The sequence below is a fragment of the Drosophila nasuta genome, unplaced genomic scaffold (genome assembly GCF_023558535.2).
Source record: "Drosophila nasuta strain 15112-1781.00 unplaced genomic scaffold, ASM2355853v1 ctg7_pilon_split, whole genome shotgun sequence".
NCBI classification, from domain to species: Eukaryota; Metazoa; Arthropoda; class Insecta; order Diptera; family Drosophilidae; genus Drosophila; species Drosophila nasuta.
The window spans coordinates 150,352-175,620 of record NW_026869620.1 but is presented as its reverse complement, the minus strand read 5'-3'; the positions used below and the strand labels follow the sequence as shown (position 1 = coordinate 175,620).

At 39.1% G+C, this 25,269-nt stretch overlaps 3 protein-coding genes across 6 annotated transcripts; 2 read left to right on the top strand and 1 right to left on the bottom strand.

Annotated features, from left to right (window-relative positions):
- Positions 1 to 2,150, top strand: LOC132798063 (endoplasmic reticulum-Golgi intermediate compartment protein 2). The gene is made up of 3 exons (XM_060809786.1): positions 1 to 452; positions 509 to 1,351; positions 1,421 to 2,150. The coding sequence occupies exons 1-3, from the start codon at positions 332 to 334 to the stop codon at positions 1,858 to 1,860; spliced, it is 1,404 nt and encodes a 467-aa protein (XP_060665769.1). The 5' UTR covers positions 1 to 331; the 3' UTR covers positions 1,861 to 2,150.
- On the bottom strand, positions 1,928 to 24,982 carry LOC132798064 (arginase-1). The gene is made up of 5 exons (XM_060809787.1): positions 24,701 to 24,982; positions 24,339 to 24,542; positions 24,021 to 24,207; positions 3,848 to 3,947; positions 1,928 to 3,006 (listed from the first exon to the last, which is right to left on the bottom strand). The coding sequence occupies exons 1-5, from the start codon at positions 24,891 to 24,893 to the stop codon at positions 2,638 to 2,640; spliced, it is 1,053 nt and encodes a 350-aa protein (XP_060665770.1). The 5' UTR covers positions 24,894 to 24,982; the 3' UTR covers positions 1,928 to 2,637.
- Positions 7,636 to 14,120, top strand: LOC132798062 (protein elav). 4 transcript variants are annotated; one of them, XM_060809782.1, is made up of 3 exons: positions 7,637 to 7,936; positions 9,948 to 10,205; positions 11,939 to 14,120. In XM_060809782.1, coding segments are annotated over exons 2-3 (1,551 nt in total). In that variant the 5' UTR covers positions 7,637 to 7,936; positions 9,948 to 10,204; the 3' UTR covers positions 13,489 to 14,120. The 4 variants fall into 4 exon arrangements, with proteins under 4 accessions (XP_060665768.1, XP_060665765.1, XP_060665767.1 ...); XM_060809785.1 differs by lacking the exon at positions 9,948 to 10,205 and having other exon boundaries at positions 7,636 to 7,936; XM_060809784.1 differs by lacking the exons at positions 7,637 to 7,936; positions 9,948 to 10,205 and adding an exon at positions 11,264 to 11,455.
- Positions 24,983 to 25,269: the final 287 nt, after the last annotated feature.

Here is a 25,269-nt window from a genome sequence, read left to right as displayed (position 1 = left end):
ATTTATCAACAATTCAGCCGGCAACGGCAATAATTTGCATTCCTTATATATATCGTTTTTAATTTGTTAACACAACAAATTGCTGTTGGTGTTTTGGTTTTTTGTTAACGATTGCAATCATATAACTGTATCGAATTTGCATTGCACGCACTCGGAATTGAGCGCGAAGTGAGCGAGATTACTGTGTACGGGGGAGGGGCAATAAAAGTGGGCGAGATACGTGGCAATGATGATATGACGATGATGATAATCTTTTTGTGGTAAAACAAATCGACAAGCTGAACAAACAAATTGCAATAGTGAACGAGGGGAAGACAAGGGACTCGCAAGGATGTCGGCAACGCTGCGTTATCGCGGCGATAAAAGCAATTTGCTTGAATTCGCCAAGAATCTGGATGCATTTAAAAAGGTGCCAGAGAAGTACACGGAGACCACTGAGATCGGCGGCACACGTAAGACTTGCATGAACACCATATGCTGCACTATGCTATATTTTTGTCACTTTCAGTGTCGCTGCTGAGCCGCCTGCTTATCGTGTATCTGGTGTACACGGAATTGCGTTATTATTGGCATGAGACGGACATTATCTATCAATTTGAGCCAGACATGGCGCTTGATGAGCAGGTGCAGATGCATGTGGACATCACGGTGGCCATGCCCTGTGCCTCGCTCTCCGGCGTCGATCTGATGGACGAGACGCAGCAGGATGTGTTTGCGTATGGGACGCTGCAACGCGAGGGCGTCTGGTGGCAAATGTCCGAGTCTGATCGACGGCAGTTCCAATCAATGCAGCTGACCAATCATTATCTGCGCGAGGAATACCATTCGGTGGCGGACATCCTGTTCAAAGACATACTGCGCGAGCGACACGATTTGCCGCACAGTGAGAATCCGCAGCGTGCCTCACACTCGGCGGCAGCGCCACCACCTGGTGCACTGCAGCCACAGGCACAACAGCAGCAACCCCATCCACATCCACATCCGCACGAGCTGCCGCAGTCAGAGAGCAAGTACGATGCCTGCCGCTTGCACGGCACACTGGGCATTAACAAGGTGGCGGGCGTGCTGCATTTGGTGGGCGGGGCACAGCCTGTAGTGGGCTTGTTCGAGGACCATTGGATGATCGAGTTCCGGCGCATGCCTGCCAACTTTACGCATCGCATCAATCGGCTCAGCTTCGGGCAATACTCGCGGCGCATTGTCCAGCCACTGGAGGGCGATGAGACCGTGATCTACGAGGAGGCCACCACGGTGCAATATTTCATCAAGGTGGTGCCCACGGAGATTCAGCACACGTTCAGCACAATTAGCACATTCCAATACGCTGTCACCGAGAACGTGCGCAAGTTGGGTAAGTCATCAATGCATCTCCACCTTAAGTGTATTAACTAACTCTCTCTCTCTTTCTATCTGCCTACAGACTCGGAACGGAACTCTTACGGCTCGCCGGGCATTTACTTCAAGTACGATTGGTCCGCCTTGAAGATTGTGGTCAGCCACGATCGCGACTATCTGCTCACCTTTGTCATTCGACTCTGTTCCATTATATCAGGCATCATTGTCATTTCGGGCGCGATGAACTCGCTGCTCCTGACGCTGCAACGTCGCCTGCTGCAGCTGTTTGCTCCGCAACTGTATCAGCGTCATCTAAATAGCAAGCAGTCATCAGCATTGCTGGCATCGTCCTCCTCATCGCCAGCAACGTCGCCTCCGTCTGCGCTCAGCGTCGCCGTTGCCCTTGACAGCTCAGCAAAGGTAAACGTGCCCACGGTGCCGATCAACGAGCTGCTGCACACTGCGAATCTAATGGCCAATGTGGATATATCCGCTTATCTGCCAACCACTGCGCCAGGCAAATAACACACACACACACACACACACACAGACTAGTGGAATGCGTAATCTCAGTTACAAATGAATCCCAAACTCTTCTTTATGATACATAAAAAATGTTGCAGCTACTTTATTTGCGCTCTTAGTGTTACAAATTTTAAGCCAAAACAAACTGTACATACAAAACACAAATACATAACATACGACATACAATAAATGTTACACACACACAACGAAGAACAAAAAAAAAACACAAATAAGTAACCTACAGTCGAGTGTGCTCGACTAGTGGATACCCGCTACACATTTTTGTGTACGACAAATAAAAATGTTGCTTGCATGGAAAATATTTAAGAGGTGGTTTCTTGTATTGACGTGCGTGAAACCTAAAGGAATATTGAGACATTTATTTATTATTTTCAGCAGAAATTACAGAGATCGGACAGACGTAAATAATATTTATTATTCGATCGTAGGGAAACCTTTTAAGAGCTGTTAATTCTCTTTTCTTAGGGCTGTGACTTATGTATATTAAAATGAACTTGATAAACATTAAAGCTACAGGAATATCGTCAGCAAATTTGATAGCTGAAGCCCTGAAGTCTCTGAGATCGAGACAGACGAAATACAGTATATAATATTATTTAGTATGCGATCGTAAGAAAATGAATTGAAATGTGAATTTTAACCCATTCAAATATCGTCAGCAAATTTGAAAGCTATAACTATATGGACTATCACTGGTCCATGATGATACACTCTGCAACGGGTATATAAAAAAGAAAAAGAAAAGATTGTGAACATTTACTGCTCGTGTCCCAAAATATTCGTGTCCAGGTTGCTGTAATAGCGAGCGCCCGAGCGACGATAGCCGAACATGCTCTTGAGTATCTCCAGGCCAGAGTCGACTGTGGTACGAACATCTCGCTCGCTGCCCAGTTTCGGATTGATCTCGACCAGATCCATGCCCTGGACCCGTTTCGTGTCACGCAACGCCTCCACGATGCTGATGCCCTCGCGCAACGTGAGGCCACCTCGCACGGCGGTGCCAGTGCTGGGCGCCACATTGCTGTCGAGTGCATCGATATCGAAGCTCACGTGTATTTTATTCGCCGGATTCAGAGCGTCCAGTGTCATCTCGATGATTTTGGGTACGCCAACGCGATCGATTGACTGCAAGCAAACAACACGAATCAAGACTGAGTACAACTGCCCGCTAGATGGCGCTGGTAAGAAAGCTTTGCGCGCAAGCTCCATAGCGATTGGCGGCGGCGCTAGATGATGGAAGCTAGATAACTAGAACTATGATGGCGGCCATTATCGATAATCGAAATGTGCAGCCGTCTCGCTCTGGCCTTCGTTTCGGCCCCCCTTGGCATATCTCGATTGAACTAATGAGGCGATAATAAATTTGCAGCTCAGCACAAAAACATTAAACCATTTTTCAACAGACGTCGAATTTTGCACGAGTCATAAATAATGGCTGCTGTTGCTGCCTGCAGACTGCTGCAGGATGCAAGCGGATGTGGCTGAGCACGTTGCAGCAGCAGAGGCAGCAGCAGAGGCAGCAGCAGCAACCACCGTATTTTTGTGATCGCCTCGGATCGGAAGTTGTAACGACCAGTTGGCCAAGGGGTGGGCAGAGTAGCAGAGAGGAGGCGCTGCCCTGCCTATGGAGTGTCCTGTCCTGTGCTGTGTAACTTTGCCTGCAGCTACAGAGAAGGGTGCAGACTGAGCTAGGATTCAATTTCGCAGCCCCCGACAAAGCGAGCATTGCACAACCCCTATAAATGCGATGCGAGCTTGCACTTACAGCACACATTCACACACACACACACAAACACACATGCGCATACATTTTCGGATGTAACGTTGTTGAGGTTGTCACGCACGATCGTTATGCGTTATTTGATCCCCCCAGCCTTCAGAAACCCGAATTTTACAATCCTGCGAGCGCGCGCTTATGTGTGTGTATGTATGTGTGTGTAATTTAGTGTCCCTCGATTCTACTTACATCCATGGCATAGTAACGTATTCCAAATTTATTCAATATGAACGCCTCGTAGGGGTCAATGTCCCTCAGTCCAATGTACACCAACTGATCCTTCGGCAGACTGAAATGAGTCACACAATGCGAATAGAAGAATGCGTGTGAAAGTTGTGTTGATCAAGTGACATGTGGAGAATTTTAATTATATTCAATAGGAATGAACATATGCTATATTGAGGTTATGTTCGACTGAGCTTTTAAACAAATAGGGATATATGTATATAGTGTTTAGGTTATGGCTAACTAAAACTAGATGTCTCATGGAATTTAGGATGTATATGACTTAAAGAAAACAGACTTCAGTTATATAGCAATAAAACTACATATATAGTATATAATTAAAGTTATGGTTATTAGCTAGCATTTAAGGACTACAGAAAAAAAAAAAACGAGTTTATATCGAAGATTTAGAGATTTGAAACGATGAAAAGTTAACAAAGAATTGCGTTAATATAAAGGTTAGAAATGCCATAAAAAAAAATGGTGGAGAGTCAAAGTGGTGGAAAATCAAGGCAATTGTAGTTGAAAGTTATGCAGAAGTTTGGATGCTATGAGGAAATACAATTATGCAGTGTTTTCTTGCGATTTGTGTATATGTTGTAGTTGTAAAATACTGATTGACCTATAAAACAAATGAGGAAATGCATTTTAGACTTCCTTTTTATGGTTGCGTAGAATTGCGAATCTATTTGATTTTAGATCTTGTTGAGGGGAAAGGGCAACGATCAGCTGCATCGAATGTGTCTGTGAGTGTGTGTCTGCATGTATTGTAAAGGATAGTGATTAGTAGGCCAGGTGGCATTTCAGTTTCCTTTTGAGGCAGTCAACTGTGGCAATGTGGCACTGTGGCACTGTGGCGAGCGAAAGGAAATTCAGCATAAAAGGAACAACACACATGCCACAATTAAAATGGCATGCAGTACAGCGACCCCTCGCCTCTTACTTTCGCCAGCCAGCCATCTCTCTCTCTCGCTTTATTTCTGACTCGATTCCTCGCTCTCTCTTTGCTGCTCCCTCGCGATCAGTTTTCTCGGGTGTCCTATGGTAATTTAAATGGTGATTATTATTGTTTAGTTTCAGGGAAAAACTGCATCTGTCGATCGCGTTGTGCAGCGAGACGTGCAAAGTTAAAAATGCCCTTAGCACAAAGGACGGAGGACGAACGACCAAGGACTATTATGTAAATGTAAAAGGGGGAAGGAGAAACAGCGAGGGGGTTGATGAATCATGCACTCTCGGGGACTAGTTTTTCGACCAGTTCTAGAGCAGATCCAGCTCCTAGGCACTCCTTGCTACTACGGATTGGTGCAACAAACTCACACTGCAGCGAAATGGACGAGTTGACTGTTGTGTTTTGTTGATTTTTTAGTTTGTGTTTATTCAAAAACACACGCACACACAGACAGGCACACAAAGCGAGCGTCGTAAATCGCTTAAGGGTGCGCCGGCCAACCCCAAAAACGAGAAAAACAAAAAAGAAGTGAAGGAAAACATTGCCATCTCCATTGTTGTTGTAATCCTGTGTAGTTGGCTGCTGATTTTTAATCCCAGTTTTGTTGTAAATGCCAAGGTGCGTTTTGTTAGCTGGCGAAGCCAAAAGGATTAGGCCGCCGCCGCCCAGTATCCCGCATTCCCCTTTAGCATAACTTTCGCGTTCAATCGACAAAATGTGTTGCATACTGCGCGGCGACAGTGACAGCATACTGAATGTGTGCATGAGTGAGACAGGGCGAGCCCCAAAAAAAGCACGTGGGCAGCACTCACGTACACACTTCTTCTCTCACCCACTCTCGACTCACAGTCGGCAAGACATGCGTCAGCAAAACAGAAGTTGGCGCAAATTAATTATTATCAGCAATGCTTATCATCAAGCAAATAAATACACACGCACATATTCGTACTGTGTTAAACTAACCACTGGCTCCCATTTCAGTTGGCGTCCCCCTTTGATCAGAGCCAGCAAATTTGGCATTCTCACAACAATCGTACATATGTACCTATGTACATACATATGTATGTACATGTGCACAATGCTGCGCTCAACTCCCATTTTAGCTGGCGCCACCCTTCGGCCAAAACTCACAAATTTAGCATTGTCATATCGTGTATGCAATGCATGCACACATAGTTTGTGTCACACACACACACACATAGTAGCTTGCATGCATGCATAAATTGCGCTTATCTGGCAATGGACTTGCGGCACTTGCGCGTCGCCGATCTGTCTCGTCTGTCCACCCCCTTTTGGCCTTTAGCACGTTCGCAGTGCTGCTTCCTGGCAACCCAGATCTAAGCTAAAAACCACCCCAATACAGCCAGCACATTGCTTGCTTGAGTTACATTTTTATGTTTTTGCGAGCAGCGGCGACAGCGGCAATAACAATGTGTTCACTGCGTGTAAATTGGAACAGACAGGCGGCGGCACATTTGTAATGCCAGACCATAAAAATCAGCACATGGAAACCGGTGGGCAGCGCATAACAGGAAGCACACACACGAACACAATCACACACACGCACGCACACACAGTTAGAAGCGAATACAAGCGCAATTAAGCACACGCACGCACGCATGCCAAAAACCCTGAACCAAGTCCACAGAACACAGACACAATCACACACACATACACATACGCACTCTCACGCTACTCTGGCTTCGATAGGGGGTGTAAGCAAGCACAGAAACAGAAACAACCCCGTTGGCGTTGGTGGTTGTTGCACTGCAAAAATACGTTTGCTGAAAGCAAAAAAAGCAGTATTAAAGCGATAAACAGCCCTCGTGCTTTGCAAGGATAATGCACCAAAAAAACGTGAGATAGAATACAGGGAAAGAGGGAGAAAGCACATAGAAAGAAAGACAGAGCATCATAAAACGGTTGTCGACTTCATAACTAGTATCTATGGCATCCAAAATTGCAGTTTTCGATTTGCAAAACTGATCGACAGCCGCCTTATTTCGCAAATCGCAATTCAAATTTAAGCCCAGAAAATACATATACATATACATTTCGCCATTCATCAAATTGCGACTTTCTGGCAACACTTGGCAAGTTGGTTTGATCACCTAGCTTACTTGCATGACGAACATGCTTGATGCGAACACAAATTTAAATGCACGTACATATGTATGTATATACTTATGTATGTGTGAGCGCTGCCAGGCTACTGGAAAAATCAGCTCCAAAAAGTCATTTCTTGAATTTAAATAATTTCCAAGAATTCTGCATGTTTTGTAATTGTTGTAATAAATACAAACATTGAATTTGCTTGTTGGCGCCATGGATATGGAAATTGTTCATTTTGTTGTTAAAAACAACGGGTGGTCTGCGCTGAGTAGTTGATGCTCAGCTCACAAAAGGAGATTTCCTACGTCAGATCACCCACCATTGGCACCCGGTTTTCCAAACAGGAGACGAACACGATTACCTGAGAGCGCGCTCACTGCCGTCCACTCTCAGAGAGAGAACGACATCAAGCAGGAAAACCAACAACAACCATGGAAACAAATGCGCACAACGTCTCTCTTTCTCTCTAGCATTAGCTCTCACTCTCTTTGCACAAGACTGACTACAAACGTGTCGCACATACGTAACATGAATGCGTATGTGTGTAATTGTGTGTGTGTGTGTGTGTGTGTGTGTGTGTGTGTGTGTATCAGTGTTGCCGTTGTCTACGGGGGTAGCAGCAGAGGCAGCAGCAGCAAGAAGAGGAGGTTGTGTGTTGCGTTCGCTTTTGAGTTCGCGTCATTTTCATTTCCACGCTAGACGTTGTACGCCGCAGTACGTTTGAAACGCTCTTTCTCTGTGTCGTTGTGCGCTGCCTTCACAGCTCTCGTGTGCTCTGCTCATTTTGCAATTGATTTTTTTCGTTTTTTTGTTGTGTCCAAAGGAGAAAAGTAATGCAAATAACGTATACAACTTGTTTAAACTTAAAATCAAACACTAACTCAAAGTGAACACGAACAATAATCTGCAACTGCACTGCAATAACAAACAAACAAACAAGCAAGCAACAATAACAACAACAACTAGAACAGCAGCCGCAACAGCAAAACGTAAGCGTAACACTAACAACAACAACAACAATGATACGACAACTATCAACTGTAACTACAACAGCAGCGGCAGAAATAAAAGAATGCTACTAAAATTGCCAAAAATCACAAAACGCGCTGCATAATTGTGCAATACATACAAACATACACACGTACATTTGTTTTTATGTGTATGTGCTTTTTTTTTTGTTGTTCTTGAATGTTGTGTGTGCGCGTGTGTGAGTGTCTATTGTATGGAACAATTTTAAAAACACACTTAGTACGTGTTTACATACATATGTATATTTTGTATGCTAAAACTCAGAAATTACAATATATGCAATGGGTATGAGGAGACAAGGCTTCGTAAAACGGTCGGTTGGCATGTGGCGAGGGGGGCCAACAAACGCCAAACAGTTCAACAAACTCAAAAGAGAGGCAAAAGAGTTAAGCGAGATCAGTGCAAAGAGTAGCAGACAGCATAGTAGTAGTAGTTGAAGTAAAGCAATAGTAGTAAGAGTGAGAGTAGTAGTATATTAATCGCAGCAGCAGCAGCCGCAGTTGTAGTTGTAGTTAATATTAGTATGTATGTATGTATGTACGGGTGTAAGCAGTGTTTGCTGTGTGTTCAAATCTACTGCCGCTGCCGTCGCCGCCGCATCACATTTTCTGCCTGCGCCGCCGCCGCTCTGCTCTCTGCTGCTGTGTATCTGCGCTGTCAGTGTCCGTGTGTCTGTGCAGCTGTGTGAGTGGCAAAAAGGGCGCAGCTAGCATATCGATTTTATGTGCAGCGAAAAAAGGAGCATTGTACGCCGACAAAACAACTACATATCAAAATAGTAGTAACTAGAATTCAATGCATTCGAAAAAAAATTTTTTGAGCAGTTCTCATTCAAACAACAAAATAAAACGCCGGCCAGATTTCAAATAAATACAAAATAGTTTTAGTACAAATTTTGTGAGAAATCGAATTGTGATTATTTCAAAACAAAAGTAGTGTTTTGTTGCGGCAGCAAAACTTTTCAACTAAAGAACAACAACAAACTTGTAATGATGTAGTGGAAGTGTGAGGGAGAGAGAATTGTGCGGAAATACAAATTAGAACGATTCAACGCTAAAGCAATGAACAATTCATATTTGTTGTCGATTTTTTTTTTGTAAATTTTTGTTTTCAAATTAAGAAAGAACAACAAACATAGCAGAGACATACGCAAAGCAGCGCGTGTTTTAATTTAATAAGCGCGTCGCTAGCAACAACAACAACAAAACTTATAGATACTAAGTGCGTGTGTGTGTGTGAAAGCAAACATGCATATGTATATTCATATCATGTGTATGTGCCGTGTGTGCATATGTTTGTGTATTCACATGAATGGTGAAATATGCGCGCTAGTTAAATAAAGCATACTCACACATGCATACAGAGGCATGCATAGAAGAAATAGCAGCAACAACAAAAACAACAACAAACAGCTACACATTGTATATATTGCAAAGCCAAAGGCAAAGAAAGGAGCGAGAGGGAGAGCGAGGGCGGTAGGTCGTTCGCTTGCCTGCTTGCTCGTTCCCTCACTCGCTCGCTCACTCAGTCACTCTCTTCCCAATGGCGCTCGCCATAAATTAGCACAGTGCCAGAGAGACGCAGTAGCAGCAACTGAGAGAGATACTGTTATAATCATCAGTATTGAAAAACAAAAATCTAACACAAAACTACAACAACAACAGGGGCAGCAGCAGAATTGTCCGAAAATTGTGTAACAATAAAAAAAGAAATGAAATTAATATGTACACACATATTTATTTAATGTGTATACACAGAATTTTGGCTAAGTATCAATGACTAGATTTCATTACTGCTGCCGCTGTTGGTGTTGTTGCCGCCTTTAGGTTTTGGGAAAAATCGATGAAATCGATAAATGCGCGATACGATAACAGAATCCAACAACAACGAGCAAACCAATTTACCGCTTTTTTGTTTTTGTTTTTATTCACTCTTGTTGATACAACTACAACAACAACATCGACAACGCAGTAGACGACGAAAACGACTCCAGCGTTCAAATAACTGTTAGCAAGAAAACAAAACAAACGAAATAGTCGCAATTAATTGTGTAGCTAAAGAAACAGAACATATCCTGGTTCATCAAGAGCGAGAATCCTTGCCCTAAGAAGAAGCAGCTATAGACGAAGGAGTTGCGCCGTGTACAGCGCGCGCATATAAAACAAAAGAAAAAAAGAGAGGGAATTCAAATTCAAATTTGCGGAAGAAGCAGAATTTTAACCGAAACAAGTGAGTACTAAATAAATAAATACTTTAATTTTAAATGCATGTGCTGAAGAGCTGATGAGCTATGATGGATCAATGAAGACAGAGGGGGCATGGTGGGAGGAAGGCAGAAAGAGGTGCAGACACTTTTAAAATCTCAGTTGTCATGGAAATTGAGAGCGGCAAACTATGTACAAACATACATATATATGTATGTATGTATGTGCGCTCTTCTTTTCGCTGCTCTTGGCGTGTGGGCGTGCAAATATGTATGTAGTATATACTAAATACACACTCACGCATTCAATGTGCTATGTGCAAAATAGATGTGTATGTATGTATGTATATGCGTGCGTTTGTCGCGTGTGTCAGTTTTCGTTTGACCTTTTGACTTGAGTGCGACGAGTCACACAAGAGCTAGAGCTAGAGCGAGAGCGAAGGAGTAGAACTCAGCAGCAACCACCCAAAAAGTGCAAGTTCACACACAGAACACAGAGATCATCATCAATGCAGTCAGCAGCCTGTCGGTGTTGCCAGACTGCTGAAGGCACGGCACAAGCAGCGCACATGGTTCTGTTCTGTTATTAATCCAAGGGGGTGGCATTGTTCTTTGCTTTCGTTGTGTTTAACCCTTATGCGAGCCAGGCGTACACATTTCATCCATTTTCGCAAAATAAGTATTACAACTCGGTGTTTTTATTTTTTTTTTATTTTAGGGGTTGCTGCTTTGCATGTTTTTTTGTTTTGGCTGGATAGAGGGTGGGGAGGGTGACGGGCGGTTGCTCATTTTGTAGTTTTAAACAATTTTGTTTTTTTTTTAGGCTGTAGTTGATTTGTTCGTTATTGGTTTTCATGGTTCAAGACGGGGTTGTGTGAGCTGCTGTGTTAAGAGTTCGTTGCCGCTATATACCGTATATAAGCATGTGTGTGTGTGTATATATATTACATAACTGGGTTTGGCCGGGTACGTGTTTTGTTACAATTGTCAGCAGTAGGAGCAGTGGCAGCAGCAGGAGCAGGCGAGAGAGTGAAAGAGAGAGAGAGAGAGAGAGAATGTAACGGCAGCATAGCACGAAGGCTTTGCAAGGACCTGCGCTCAGTAGCATCGCGTGCTTGGGACGTAGCGGGTCTCGTAGCGGCAACGGCAACGACAACGACAAACACCAAAAGCAAAATCAAAATCTATAAAAGCTCAGAAAACTCTCCACCTAACACAAAGAGAAATATTAAACCAACTACCTCCTTTGCCCGCTGCGCCGTTAATATATTTATAGGTGTGTGTGTGTGTGTGTGTGTGCGTGTATTAAATAAAGTGATTTGTCTGTGTTTGCGTCTGCTGAGATTGTAAGCTCTTGCTCTCTATCGCTCTCACTCTTGTTGTGTGCGTGTGAGTATTTGCTTGTGTGTGTGTGTGAGTGCAAAAGTAAGTTGCGAAAGTGGGCCGCAGGGCGGCGCTAGAGTGCGCAAAGCTCAAACTAACCGTTAACCAAACTAAAACTTGAACCGAAAAGTAGATTCCAAGTAATTGTTATTTGTAGTTTAATGATTGACTGACTGATTGATGGATAGATGCAGTTACTAACACACCTTGCAAATGGTTTAATCTTGACATTTAACTTTTTCTCTTTCATATGCTGTGCCTGCGTTGATCTACAACAATCCGATTTCCCATTCGAAATCCAATTCGAACTCCAAATCGAAATCGAATTTGAATTCGAACGGCAACCAATTTGAATCTGAATCGAAATCAATTGAAGTGGACTTTATGATGGCAAATACAGGCGCCGCCGGCGTGGACACACAAGCCCAGCTAATGCAGAGTGCAGCGGCCGCTGCGGCGGTGGCAGCCACAAATGCCGCCGCGCCGGTTCAAAGTGCAGCAGCGGTGGCAGCAGCGGCACAATTGCAACAGCAGCAGCAACAGGTGCAACAGGCGATATTGCAAGTGCAGCAGCAGCAGACACAGCAAGCGGTTGCCGCTGCCGCCGCTGCGGTGACGCAACAATTGCAGCAGGCGCAAGTGGCGCAGCAGGCGGTGGTACAACAACAACAACAGCAACAGCAGCAGCAAGTCGTGCAGCAACAGCAGCAGCAAGTGCAACAGCAGCAGCAGCAAGTGCAACAGCAGCAACAGCAGCAAGTGCAGCAGCAGCAACAGCAAGTGCAGCAAGCTGTGGTTGCCGTCCAGCAACAGCAGCAGCAACAGCAACAACAGCAGCAACAGCAGCAGGTGCAGAGCAACACCAATGGCAACGCTGGCGGGGCACAGAACGGCAGCAATGGCAGCACAGAGACGCGCACAAATCTCATTGTCAACTACTTGCCACAGACGATGACCGAGGACGAGATCCGATCGCTCTTCTCCAGCGTGGGCGAGATCGAGTCGGTGAAACTGATACGCGACAAGTCGCAGGTCTACATTGATCCACTCAATCCCCAAGCGCCCAGCAAGGGCCAGAGTCTCGGCTATGGCTTCGTCAACTATGTGCGTCCCCAGGACGCCGAGCAGGCGGTGAATGTACTCAATGGCCTGCGATTGCAGAACAAAACGATTAAAGTGTCATTTGCCCGACCCTCATCCGATGCCATCAAGGGTGCCAATCTGTATGTGTCTGGGCTGCCCAAAACGATGACCCAGCAGGAGCTGGAGGCGATCTTTGCCCCATTCGGTGCGATCATTACCTCACGCATTCTGCAGAATGCCGGCAACGATACACAAACCAAAGGTGTGGGCTTCATTCGCTTCGACAAGCGGGAGGAGGCCACCAGGGCGATCATTGCGCTGAATGGCACCACACCGAGCAGCTGCACTGATCCCATTGTTGTTAAGTTCTCGAATACGCCCGGCAGCACCAGCAAGATCATCCAGCCGCAATTGCCCGCTTTCCTCAATCCGCAACTTGTGCGACGCATTGGCGGCGCCATGCACACGCCTGTGAATAAAGGACTCGCCCGCTTCTCGCCCATGGCCGGCGACATGCTTGACGTGATGCTGCCCAATGGCCTGGGCGCAGCTGCGGCGGCGGCAACAACGCTCGCCAGCGGACCTGGCGGAGCGTATCCCATATTCATTTACAACCTGGCTCCCGAAACCGAGGAGGCGGCGTTGTGGCAACTGTTTGGCCCATTCGGGGCGGTGCAATCGGTGAAGATTGTCAAGGATCCCACAACGAATCAATGCAAAGGCTACGGCTTTGTCTCGATGACGAATTACGACGAGGCGGCCATGGCCATAAGGGCACTTAACGGCTATACCATGGGCAATCGTGTGCTGCAGGTCAGCTTTAAGACCAACAAGGCAAAGTAAACACCGCTACTGCAGACAGCAGACTGCAATGCCACAGGAGAGCAAGTACACCCCTCAAAATAGAAACAAAAAATAAAAAACACCCTTAACTACACAATACAATTATCTAGTTGACACAGAAGCAGAAGAGCAGATGCAGAAGAAGCAGAGAAGAACTCACGTATACATATTTAAATATGCATGGTATCAACTAAACTGGTAACTAAGCGCAACAAAAAACAGTATGTGTAAAACACACACACACACACACACACACACACACACACATATATGCAAACAAACACACACAAAGACGGACAGACAGACTGACGGACGGACAGACAGACAGACAGAGAGAAAGAGAGGCGGGCTTTTAGCCCAAGCCGAGGAGAAAAATCTCGTCTAAACAACGAAACGGCGGCCAAAACGCCGTTGAGGCCGTTGCAATAGCGAAATTCTTGTTTAGCATTTAAGTAAGCGAAGAACCTAAACTAAACTTAACTTGAGACATCGTGTCGATTGCAATATTTAACAAAACAAAACAAAAAAAAAACAAAAAATACGAAAAAAAACAACAAAAACTAAACAAAATTAGTCGCAAAGCAAAAAAAAATAACAAAGAAATCTACAAAACAAAAAAAAAAAACCAAAAAGCGATGAAGCAAACCAATGCATATTAATAATTATTTATGAAATTTAACTAGCAAAAAAAACAAAAATTTTTAAAATTATTAACTAAGAATAAGCAGCAATGAAATCTTCCAGTAACGAAAAGAATTAACAAAATGCAAATGAAATGAACAAAAACCTTAAAAGAAGCTGTTAGTTACACTCCAATTTTTCTACGAAACAAAAATAACAAGAACAACAAAAAGAAGATAAAAACTGCAAGGAAATGAAGGAAATTTCACAAGATATTTCTGGATTTTTGTGACGAGTCGCGTTAGAGATTTGTTTTCCCCATTTTCTCGGCTAGCTTAGAAGCAAAATGAAAAGTATTCAAAAGAAAATAAGTAATGGATAAACAAACACATACATGGAGGCTGCTACAGTATTACAAAATATATATAAACAAAAAAAAAACAAATTAATGAAATTTAATAATTATTATACTATATACAATAGCGATATATTGACATAAATGTATATTGTATTTAAATTTAAATTTTAATGTTTTGTGTTTGTTTTTATACATATGAAAAACCAAGCTAATGCAAATGAGAGCCAAGCGAAAATCCAATAACAAAATCTAGCGTCCGACTCGTACACACCCACAAACACAGACACAGACACATACACACACGTGAAATACACCCAACACAAACATGGTCACATTGAGAAATGACAAATTGCATGAAGCTGGAGAAATTTTTTGATGGTCAAGTGTGCAAAATGCAGCGATAACGATAACGTAACCATAACGATAGCAATGCAAGCAGTTTACGCGAATAACAAACAAGATCAAGTTGAAGAGGAAGAGGAAGAGTTGTAGCAGAAGCTGAAAGGAAGTGAAAGTGCAAGCAGAAGTAGAAGCAAAGAAGAAGCAGAATACAGCAGCAGCAGAGCAGAAACGATAGCAGTAATACAATAATTTATGCGCAAATTTGAAACATTTTACTAAAGTAAATAATTGTTAGTGAATATTATACTATAATATTTATATATACCGTATATACTTTATATAATGTATAGTAAGCGGCATAAGAAAACATTTGCTAACATTTTTAGAGTTTAAAAAGAACAAGAACAAAACCGTAGCACAAAACTCAGTAACTAAATAATAACAACAACTTGAATATGAACATTTTTTATATGACAAAAGTTAAAAAACAAAACAAAAAAAAAAACCCAATATATTAAACAGCATTAGAAAAGCGTTTTTCTAGTTAAGTAAGTTTAACTTTTTGTTATAAAACTTGAAAGAAAAAAAAAACGATGTGAAAATGAAGAAAAATTCAAAATGACGCTTTGCCCTCGCTGCCTATTGAAAAAGAATGAAAATCGAGGTTAAGCAGGAGCAGAATAATCAGAAGAAGAAGAAAGAGGAGAGTACAGTCGCGTTCAGTATTATGTGGTACTGTGCGGTACCGTTAAGTTCAACCGTCTATCTATCAATAACAACCACACACACACACACACAACCACACACACACAACCACACACACACACACACACACACACACACACAACCACACACACACACACAACCACACACACACACACACACAACCACACACACACACACACACACAGTGAACCCTTTCCATACACACAAAACAAAAAAAAAAACAACACTTCGCACATCCAATGATCATTGATCTTTGTGCAATATCTGCGTTTTATCATTGCTTACACACCAAACCAAACCAAACACTGACACACACAACATATTGTTGATTTCTTTGAGAGTTTCTATATTTGAGTTTTGATTGATTGGTATTTTTGTATTTGGTATTTGGTAAATGCGTTTTGTATGATTTCTTTGTTTATTTGTGTTTTTGAACATAATTGAAAGCGCTCGTTGTTATTATTCAAATTGCAGCCATGCATATTTATTTATTGTATACCATTTATGGAAAGAGACTTAATTAGAACATGTTTCTTTTTTACAAAAACATATACCATACATACATGTATGTACTTCGATTAATTTCAATAATGATTTTTTTATAGTAGGTACAATACGTCTAGTTACAATTAATTTATGTCAACACTACCTATTTTAAGTTGTATTCAGAAACAAAAACAAACAAAAAAACAACAAAAAAAATCCAACGAAAAACACTGATAACAACAAATAAGAAATACCTTAACACAAGATCCTTAGCAAAAAAAAAAGAAAGAAGAGAAAATATGTGGAATGCAACAAAAGCGAAAATTGATTGTGTATAAACAATATTCATAATTATAATTATTATTATTTTTTTCATAATTATAGGAAACAATTTTTTGTTTGAACAAAATTTGCAACAAGAAATCTAGTCAGCAAAGTGAAGGTAAAGCAAAAGGATATCGAAAGTCAGAAAGGTGATGAATTGAGGCAGCCACACGCCATAGAAAAAGATATACATATATGGTAGAAGGAGAAGAATACGCGTGTAGACAAAAAAATGCTAAATATTTTCAATACGATTAAAAGAAAATTTATATTATTATATTCTAATTACAAATATACCATAACTACCATATAGCAAAAAAACAAAAATTGAAAATAACATTTAAAACAACAGCAAGTAGTGCAAGCCCCGAACAAGGAGAATGAAAGAGATTCCAGCATAGAAAACCCTTCAAGATGATACTATCAAATGATGAAAAGAATAGAAAAGAAAACTTATATTCTAGCTAAAATTTAAGCATAGCAAAATTGAGCGCGCCAGTCGATAACAAACAAAGAAACACACACTTTTAAAAAATTTCATGACATACACAAACATTTATACACGAGCGAAATTTTAATTTATTCACATTTCTTTTGTAATGTCGAAATATCCAAAGATTTATTTTCATTATATTTATGTATATATATATATATATATATATATATATAGTATATATATACATTTGTATACAATATTATCGTATATTATGTATTATTCCCGTAACTGTACTAATTTCTTTAATGAAATGAAAAAGTGGAAGATTGATAGCAAAATGTGTGCAAAATGAAAAAAGAGAAAGAGAGAGGGAGAGGGACCGAAGAGAGTTGTCTTTTATTTTGCGTGCTTATTGCATACAAATGAATCTGCAATAATTCTTGTGACTTTTATTTATGCATATGTCTATGTATATATCATTTATATGCATATATATCTGTATAAATAGAGTGATAGAAGATGAATGCATATGGAATGAATATGAAACCATTTAATGATTAAGTGAAATTATGTACTTGATTTTGTTTAATTTATTTGTCGATCATAATCTTTTTTTCAATTATACTATTATTACGTAATTATAATATTGTGCAATAGTTTTAAAATGCAGCAAACAACAACAAGAACAACCGCAAACAACAAAACATGCATCTCAGCTAAATTACAATTATAATTTTTTTAAGTCTTAAAACAAAATTAAAAAAAAAACAAACAAAAAACAATCTAAAAAGAATGCATAGAAACGAAATGAAAAGTAAATCATTTATGTTTATGTAACTTGAATATATTAATATTATTATTCAAAAGAATACACAATATAACAATAATTTTGTTGCGTGTAATTTACGAATTAAGGAAATTTGATATATTTATATATAATACATTATATACATATATGTATAATTTTTTTCTTTACCTTTAAGTAAAACCAAAACAAAAGCAAACAACAACAGAAACAAAAACAAAAAAGAAAAGAATATGAAAATATTATTTATTGTACTTTATAATTAATTTAATTTCAAATCCTATTTCAATTGCAAATACAATTCGAACTCGAATTCGAATTCGAGTTGGCAATTCAATTGCTTTCACTTGAGCGAAGCATACAAGATAAACACACGCAAAAGAGAGAGCAATTAAGGAGGAGCATTGTCAGATCTTCACTCCGATCGAAGCGCTCTCTCTCTCGCTCTCTGATTCGGACTTAAGCGCCACAAAAAAGAATATGCTTCTGCGTTTTTTGAACATTGAAAACAATATTTTTTTTTATTTAATTTGGATTTTTGATTTGTATTTTAGTTTACATATTTTGCTATTGATTTTATTTCTTTTACTTTATATTTACTTGTATACTCTGTCATTTTCCCACACATACACACTACACCCACACACACACATATACACATGCACATATTATAAACCCTAGTGAATCCGGCGCATATTATATGTAGAGATATATAAACATATATATCCAATATAATGTTAAGGTCATTGTAAACCAAGTGACTCGACAACTAAAAAAATAACTTGTGTATCGAATTGTGCTTTTGTTTTGTTTTGTTTTTTTTTTTTAATTTATTTGATTTATGATTTTGATTTTATCTGTTTTGACAATTTCTTTTCGATTTGATTTCTTTTGATTATGATTATGATTACTACTCAATATACTTATGTTTAATTTTTATGATTTTTATAATTTGAATTTTTGCCAACAAAATAATAACTACAAAAAAAAAAAAAATATACAAACAATAATTTTTCAATAAAAAACACTTGATAAAATTGTCGCATAATTTTTTGGTTTTCATTATTTTCTGTGTATCTCTTGTATTATTTTACTTTTGTTTAAATCTTTCTTTATGTTTGTTACTTTGTTAAAACTTTTGCTTTGTGTGTATGTCTCTTCACCCACCAGTTCGTAAACGTTCCCTTTGTGTGCACAGACCGGATCTTATCCTATCATTACCCCCAGCCATTATACCACACATTCAATCGATATCCTGTTTCGCTTTCTGTGAAAAGCAAATTCAAAAATGGAATACCAAATATTCCAGTCGTAAAGCTAGTCAAACGTCAGAAAAATTAATGATCTCATCGCATTCCCATAAACCCAATATTTTTCTATTTTGGGGCAGGAAAACCTAGTCAAAACAGTCAAACCGCGGCCGTTTCTTTGATTTTACTAAACTACTTTACTCAAGTATTTCGTTTAATATCTTCAAACCAACAAACACACACACACACACACACACACACATTCCACTAAACGAAGAACCTGACGAACTGTACGAAATGTTGCAATTTTAACTAAATGCGATATTATTTTTGTTGTGTGCAAAACAAGAATTTAATTGATTTTAATTGAATTGAATATAAATTATGATTAGTTAGCCTTAGTCTTATGCTTAGTTATCGTATATAATCTATATAGTAATATGCGCTTATTATTTATATATACACTTATTTATACAACAATAACAACAAAGAAGGCGAACCTCAACTAAACTATAACTTAAACAAAAAAAATTTACAAAAAAAAAGTATAATAGTTGAAGAGAAAAGCAGCATAACAGACAAGATACGCCAGATATGAAATATGTATATTATGATTATGATTATTACATTATGATCAAGATCAAGATGCGATAATTTAATTTTTTTATTATATCGAATACTTAATAATATTTATCCAACATTCCAAATGATATTTCAACAACAACAAAATGGAAAACAATGCAACCAAAAAAAAAAATCTAAAAAAAAAACAAAATTAATATTATAAATGTATTTGCAAAATATATGATTATGAGTTTTTCTTGCTTTGCATATCGAATACACTAAACTTGGTTCCGTTATCTTTCAGTTCACGTTCAAGTTTGGTATCCTCATTCATTGAGTTCTGTTTATTTGACTTTCTCTGCTCATTTAACACGTTTCTTTCTATTTCGAATCGTATCTCTTTTCATTTGAGTTCCCCCCCTTCCCCCGCTATGTGGATTTCTAGCTTCGTCTAGTCTATAGTCTAGTCGCTGCTTTCATTTCCGAGCTCAACGTGCGTTCTTCTTTTTTATATGCGTTTCGTTTCCTTTTTGTTCCCCATGCGCTCTTTCGCTCTCTCTTTTTCCTTAGTTGAATTCTATGAGCTCTTTCACTCTCTCGCTCTCCTGTTGATCTCTTTTTCTCGTACACTTGCCCCCGCTCCCCTTCCTCTGTTCACTGTTCATTCAGGGATATCGCGTTCAGTTCATTCAAGCTTTTTCGTTGAATTTTTGTGATTTTGTGTAACTATTGCCATTAATTTTTCTTACAGTGTAATTTGAAACTCTCATACACTTACACATACACCAACACCAACACCAACCAACACCACTTCCACAGCCACACACAGTTTTTCTCCAAAATGTTTCAGTTGTTGTGCTACAGTCTCCAACCAACGAAGTGTTCCATCTTTATATAAAAGCGTATAAGTTTTTTTTGCGCAGTGTATTTACAATCTACTTAGTTTGATTTTGATTTAGTGTGTAAGTATGTAAGCCAAATGAACTAACCCAAAAAAACAAAAACCAAAAAAAAAATGCATACAAACATAAAACAATTATGAAAACAGAACATAATTATTAATAGATCAAAAGAAACAAATAACAAGCGATAAAAAAAAGAACTCTGAAAATGGAAAAATGAACTTTTTGCTTTTCACTTTGATTTCATTTTGTTAACTTGCTCAGTTCTTTTGCGCAGTGTATATCTCTCTTACTCTCATGTTCTCGCTCTCTTTCTCTTTACAAACATTTAAAATAATGAAATCTTTGTCCGATTTTGCTGAAGTTTTGAGAAGCTCAACAATCCAATTCAGTCGTCCGATCTGATTAATTGCGAAATGACAAATTTATATGAATTTTTAATCTGAAACTTGAGTGAAACAGACGAACAGACGGACAAATGATGATTCAGGTCTTGAATATAGATTTGTTTATATCTTCCTTTTATACTTTTTACTGTCGTTTGTTTTTCGGTAAGTAAAATGGAAAAACAGAAAGAGACAGACATGGCATAGAGTATAGATGGATCAGAGATATAACATCGCCCCAAAACAACATACTCTCGTACTTAACCCAAAAAAAAAACATAAACCAGGCTAATATATAATTTCATTTGCTTTCCTCTGTACAGCGTTAATTTTCCTCAAATAATAAACATCGCCCATGATGAGTTTTGACTTCAAAAATGGTTTTTTGTACTCTTTTTTCTATTGTAGCTAACCAAAAAAAAAAAAAAAAAAAAAAAATAATAATAATGATTAAAAAATGAGTCGAATGCATTTCTAATTTGTTTCTTTCTCTTGATTTATTTTCAGGCGTGTGTTGTTGTTCGATTTTGAATTGAATTTGACATTTAACATTTACATTTAACATTTAACTTGACATTAGTTATATTAATTAATTAATTGAAGCGCAATAATGATTGTATAATTATATATGATTCCATTCGATATTGATTGTAATTACATTATTTACATACTTGGTCCATATGCACATACATGCATCTATAAAAAAGATATGTATGTATATTGCCATATATATACTCGTATATACACACACACATTATATATTGTAATTTCCTTGATTTAATTACAGTTAACGCAACGCAACGCAACAAAACAAGACAAACGAAAAACGAAAAACCAAAAAAATTAAAACAAAACAACTTTTATAAGTTTTGAAGAGATCAGCAAAATATCAAATAGCTTAACACATTTCCTTATCCCCACCCCTTTAAAAAGTAGAGAAAGAAAAGCGTACTGAACGAAAATATTCTTGCAGAAACTCACACCCTAAATTGATCGATATATATGTACATACATATGTATGTACATATGTATGTACATATGTTATTTTTTCCGTTTATGTTTTCGTTCAAAAATATCTATACAGGATTATTTGAATTATATAATTTGAACTGCAAGAATATTGGAGGCCAACAAATGAAGGAGGAATAATACAAACCCAAACCATAAAGCTAACACCGATAGTTGTACTTATAAGCAAAGCACTTTGATTGAACAATAACTTGAACTTGAAAGTTCAGAAGGAGAAATATTGTATAGTTTGCGTTTGGTTTTGAATGTCTTTATTTAGCATACGCACTTCGAAAGTCGAGAAAAATAACCTCGCAATTATAGTCTAGTAGACCAATGTCTTAGTCCTTATCCCAAAGTTAGAATATGTACATACATACATACATGTACATATGTATATTCGTTTAATAAAATGTCGCATAGCGATGACCAAAGAAGTAACAATCACAACCAACTGACAACTCTAAACAACCACCCGCCGATCTCTATTTACGTTATATATATTTATATATAAATGCTTTATTTGAGTAATCCCATCACCCGAAAGAATTTATTAATTTGAAGAGCTTTACTTGATCTAAAGAAAATGTTCTATTGTTGTACTTATGTATTATGTATGATATTTTGTATTGTAAATAAGTGTACACACACACACACACATCAACAATGATTTCTTTTAATGTAACGCTCTTTGTTTCTCCCCCCTCCCACACACAACACACAACAAGCACACACTATATCTATCTCTGTCTGCCACAGAGTAAATGCTTGTGCTCATCAACAACTAAAAAAACATCAACAACAATAACAACTTAAGTTTTTGCGTTTTAGCATCATATTTTCATCGGTTTTATCGATTTGGATTATCGATTATTGTGATGTATAATTTTAAGTTATCCAATTGATTGTCTCTCTTACTAGGTATTATCTATGTATGTACATAAACAAAATCTAAACCAAAAATAATCACAAACAAATAAGCAATATTTCGAAGCTAGCGAATTAAATTTGAATTTACGGTTTTCGTTTTCGGTTTCGGTATTTCGATATTTGATTTGATTTGTTGTTTTTGTAGATTCAACACCCAGCACCAGAGCCAGCTACGACGGCGGCCAATAGACGCGACTTACATAGACTTCAGGGGCAACCCACCCCCTTTCCCAGCCATTATGCACCACTTATACTCTATATATATGTACATATATGCATATGTATATACAATATATTATCTATAGTATATGTATATGTATGTATAACAGTAAAACTAACAATAGACCGAGATTTTGTTAATTTATTACTTGCATTTTCGTTTTTGAATCTCAGTTCAAAGTCAAGAACTTAACGGATATCCTCTTCAGTTCATTTGTAGATTATAAATATACATATACATACATATGTATATGTATGTATATACATACATATATAAGTTACTATATACTATATTGGTTTTTGCAGCTTTTATAAAACGTATTCTTAGCAATTTTAGCATTTTGATTGACGTAAATTTCGTTACGAATTACGAATTGTTTCCGTTTTGTTTTCTTTCCTTTCTCTTCTGTTCTTTTCCTTTCTACATGCCACACACACACATTATTACGTATTCACCATTCATCATACACACATACATACATATGTAAGTACATATGTACATATATGCAATTATTTGATTCCGTTTCAATTCACAGTAAACAACTCTGTTATCATTTCGTATTTTTTTTGGTTTTTTGTATTTGTATTTATTTGTTTTTTGTTCGATTTAGTTTTGATTGTTTAAAGATTCTGGGTTTAGGTTCCCAAAATACAAATTGAAAACAGACACTGCCAAAATGACAAGAAATGTTATTAAACTTTCATAGGTTGTCAATTAATTAATAAGAAAACGAAAATGAATTCAACAGAATCCTAAGACTGAGATCACAAGAAAAGAATGCGTGTAAAGCAAGCGAAAAGCAATGAATAATTATGATTAAATAACGTAAGAAAAACGTTAAAAATAATAGAAAAAAAAACAAACAAATCGAAATGCATGAATCGAAAACAAAAATCAAAAACTTGGTTCATTATGAAAACTGTGATACGGGAGCTAGCTCCCAGCTTCAACTACATAGATCTTAATGCAAAAAAAGAAAACACCAACAAACATCTAAAACACCTAAAGAAACGATAACTAAAATTAGTTGTAAGATTTTTTGCAAGCGATTTTTGTGTGTCTAGCTGTAAGCAACTTTAGCGATAACAATAACGATTACGATAACGAGTGCAATAAAGAATATAGCAAATGCAATGAGAGGGAGAGAGAATCGATATCGATAACGATAACTCACCAGTTCGGCGCGATATCGTCGATGGCGGCATGCTGCCAGGTGCCGCGCAGCTGCTGCAACAGAAACGAGACGGGCATCCCGTGTATGTTGCCCGACTGCGACGTGCTGTGCAAATTGATGTCCGCGTGCGCATCGATCCACACCAGCGAGAGATTGGGCGTGTGCTGCAAGTGCCCCGCAACGGAGCCTGGTCCCCCGAAAGACACGCGTTAAAATTGTATTTTGAATTTGCATTGTACATATGTATGTACATGTATGCACATACATACATATGTACATACACACATATGTAGTACAAGTCAATAATAAGCTACACACCAAAGCCAATGGCGTGATCACCACCAATTGTGAGGAATTGGGCATTCTGCTGCAGCATCTGTTGCACCTGCTTGATCAGCGCCAGATTGCAGGCCATAAAGTCCGCATAATTGCGTATGTGGTGGTAATGCTGGCGCTGCTGTTGCAGCAGCGTCTCGTCCACTGCATATTGCAGGTTGCCGTAGTCCGTGATGATCAGACGCTCTGTTATCGCATGCAAATCGATAAAACCAAAAACGATACAAATAAATCGCACCATCGAATCAACAAAACACAATCAAAACAAACGTCTTTCATTTCGAATTATCTACTCAATTCGTATTCGCTTTCGCATTCGCATTCGCACTTTGCGTCTCACTCACCGTCACTGCTCTGCAACACCTGACGCAACTTATTCTGACGCAGCAAATCGGGCGCTAGCTCCACGCCTTGCTTCGACTGTCCTTTGGCAAAGGGTACACCGATGATGCCCAGATGATGTGGTGACGTCGCTGTGCTTAAAGCTCGCTGCAATTGGCAGCGCGACGCTACCGCCATCTGTCGGGTCCACCACATGTTCTACTTTATTTTTTGCGTGTGTGCGTGTGTACGCGTTGTTTGCTCCACGCTGGTCAACTGCGGTGACAGTTCTGAGACTGAGACTCAAGATGTCACTCTGCTCACTTTCGCCGCTGTGTGCTGTCAACTATCAACATCGCCTCCGCCCTCCGTCCTCCACCGCTGCTGTTGTCATTGGACAACGTGATAATGTCGCCCCTCCACTTGAACTGATAAGGCAGCGGGCCGTCGGCTGCTGTCGCGATAACCTTGATCCTGGCCGCATACACGCATTTAAACGCACACACACACAGACAGACGCTTTTGTAACTATCGGGGAAGCGAATGAATCTGCGCAATTGCTCAGCGACAAACTTGATTTAAACTTGAACGC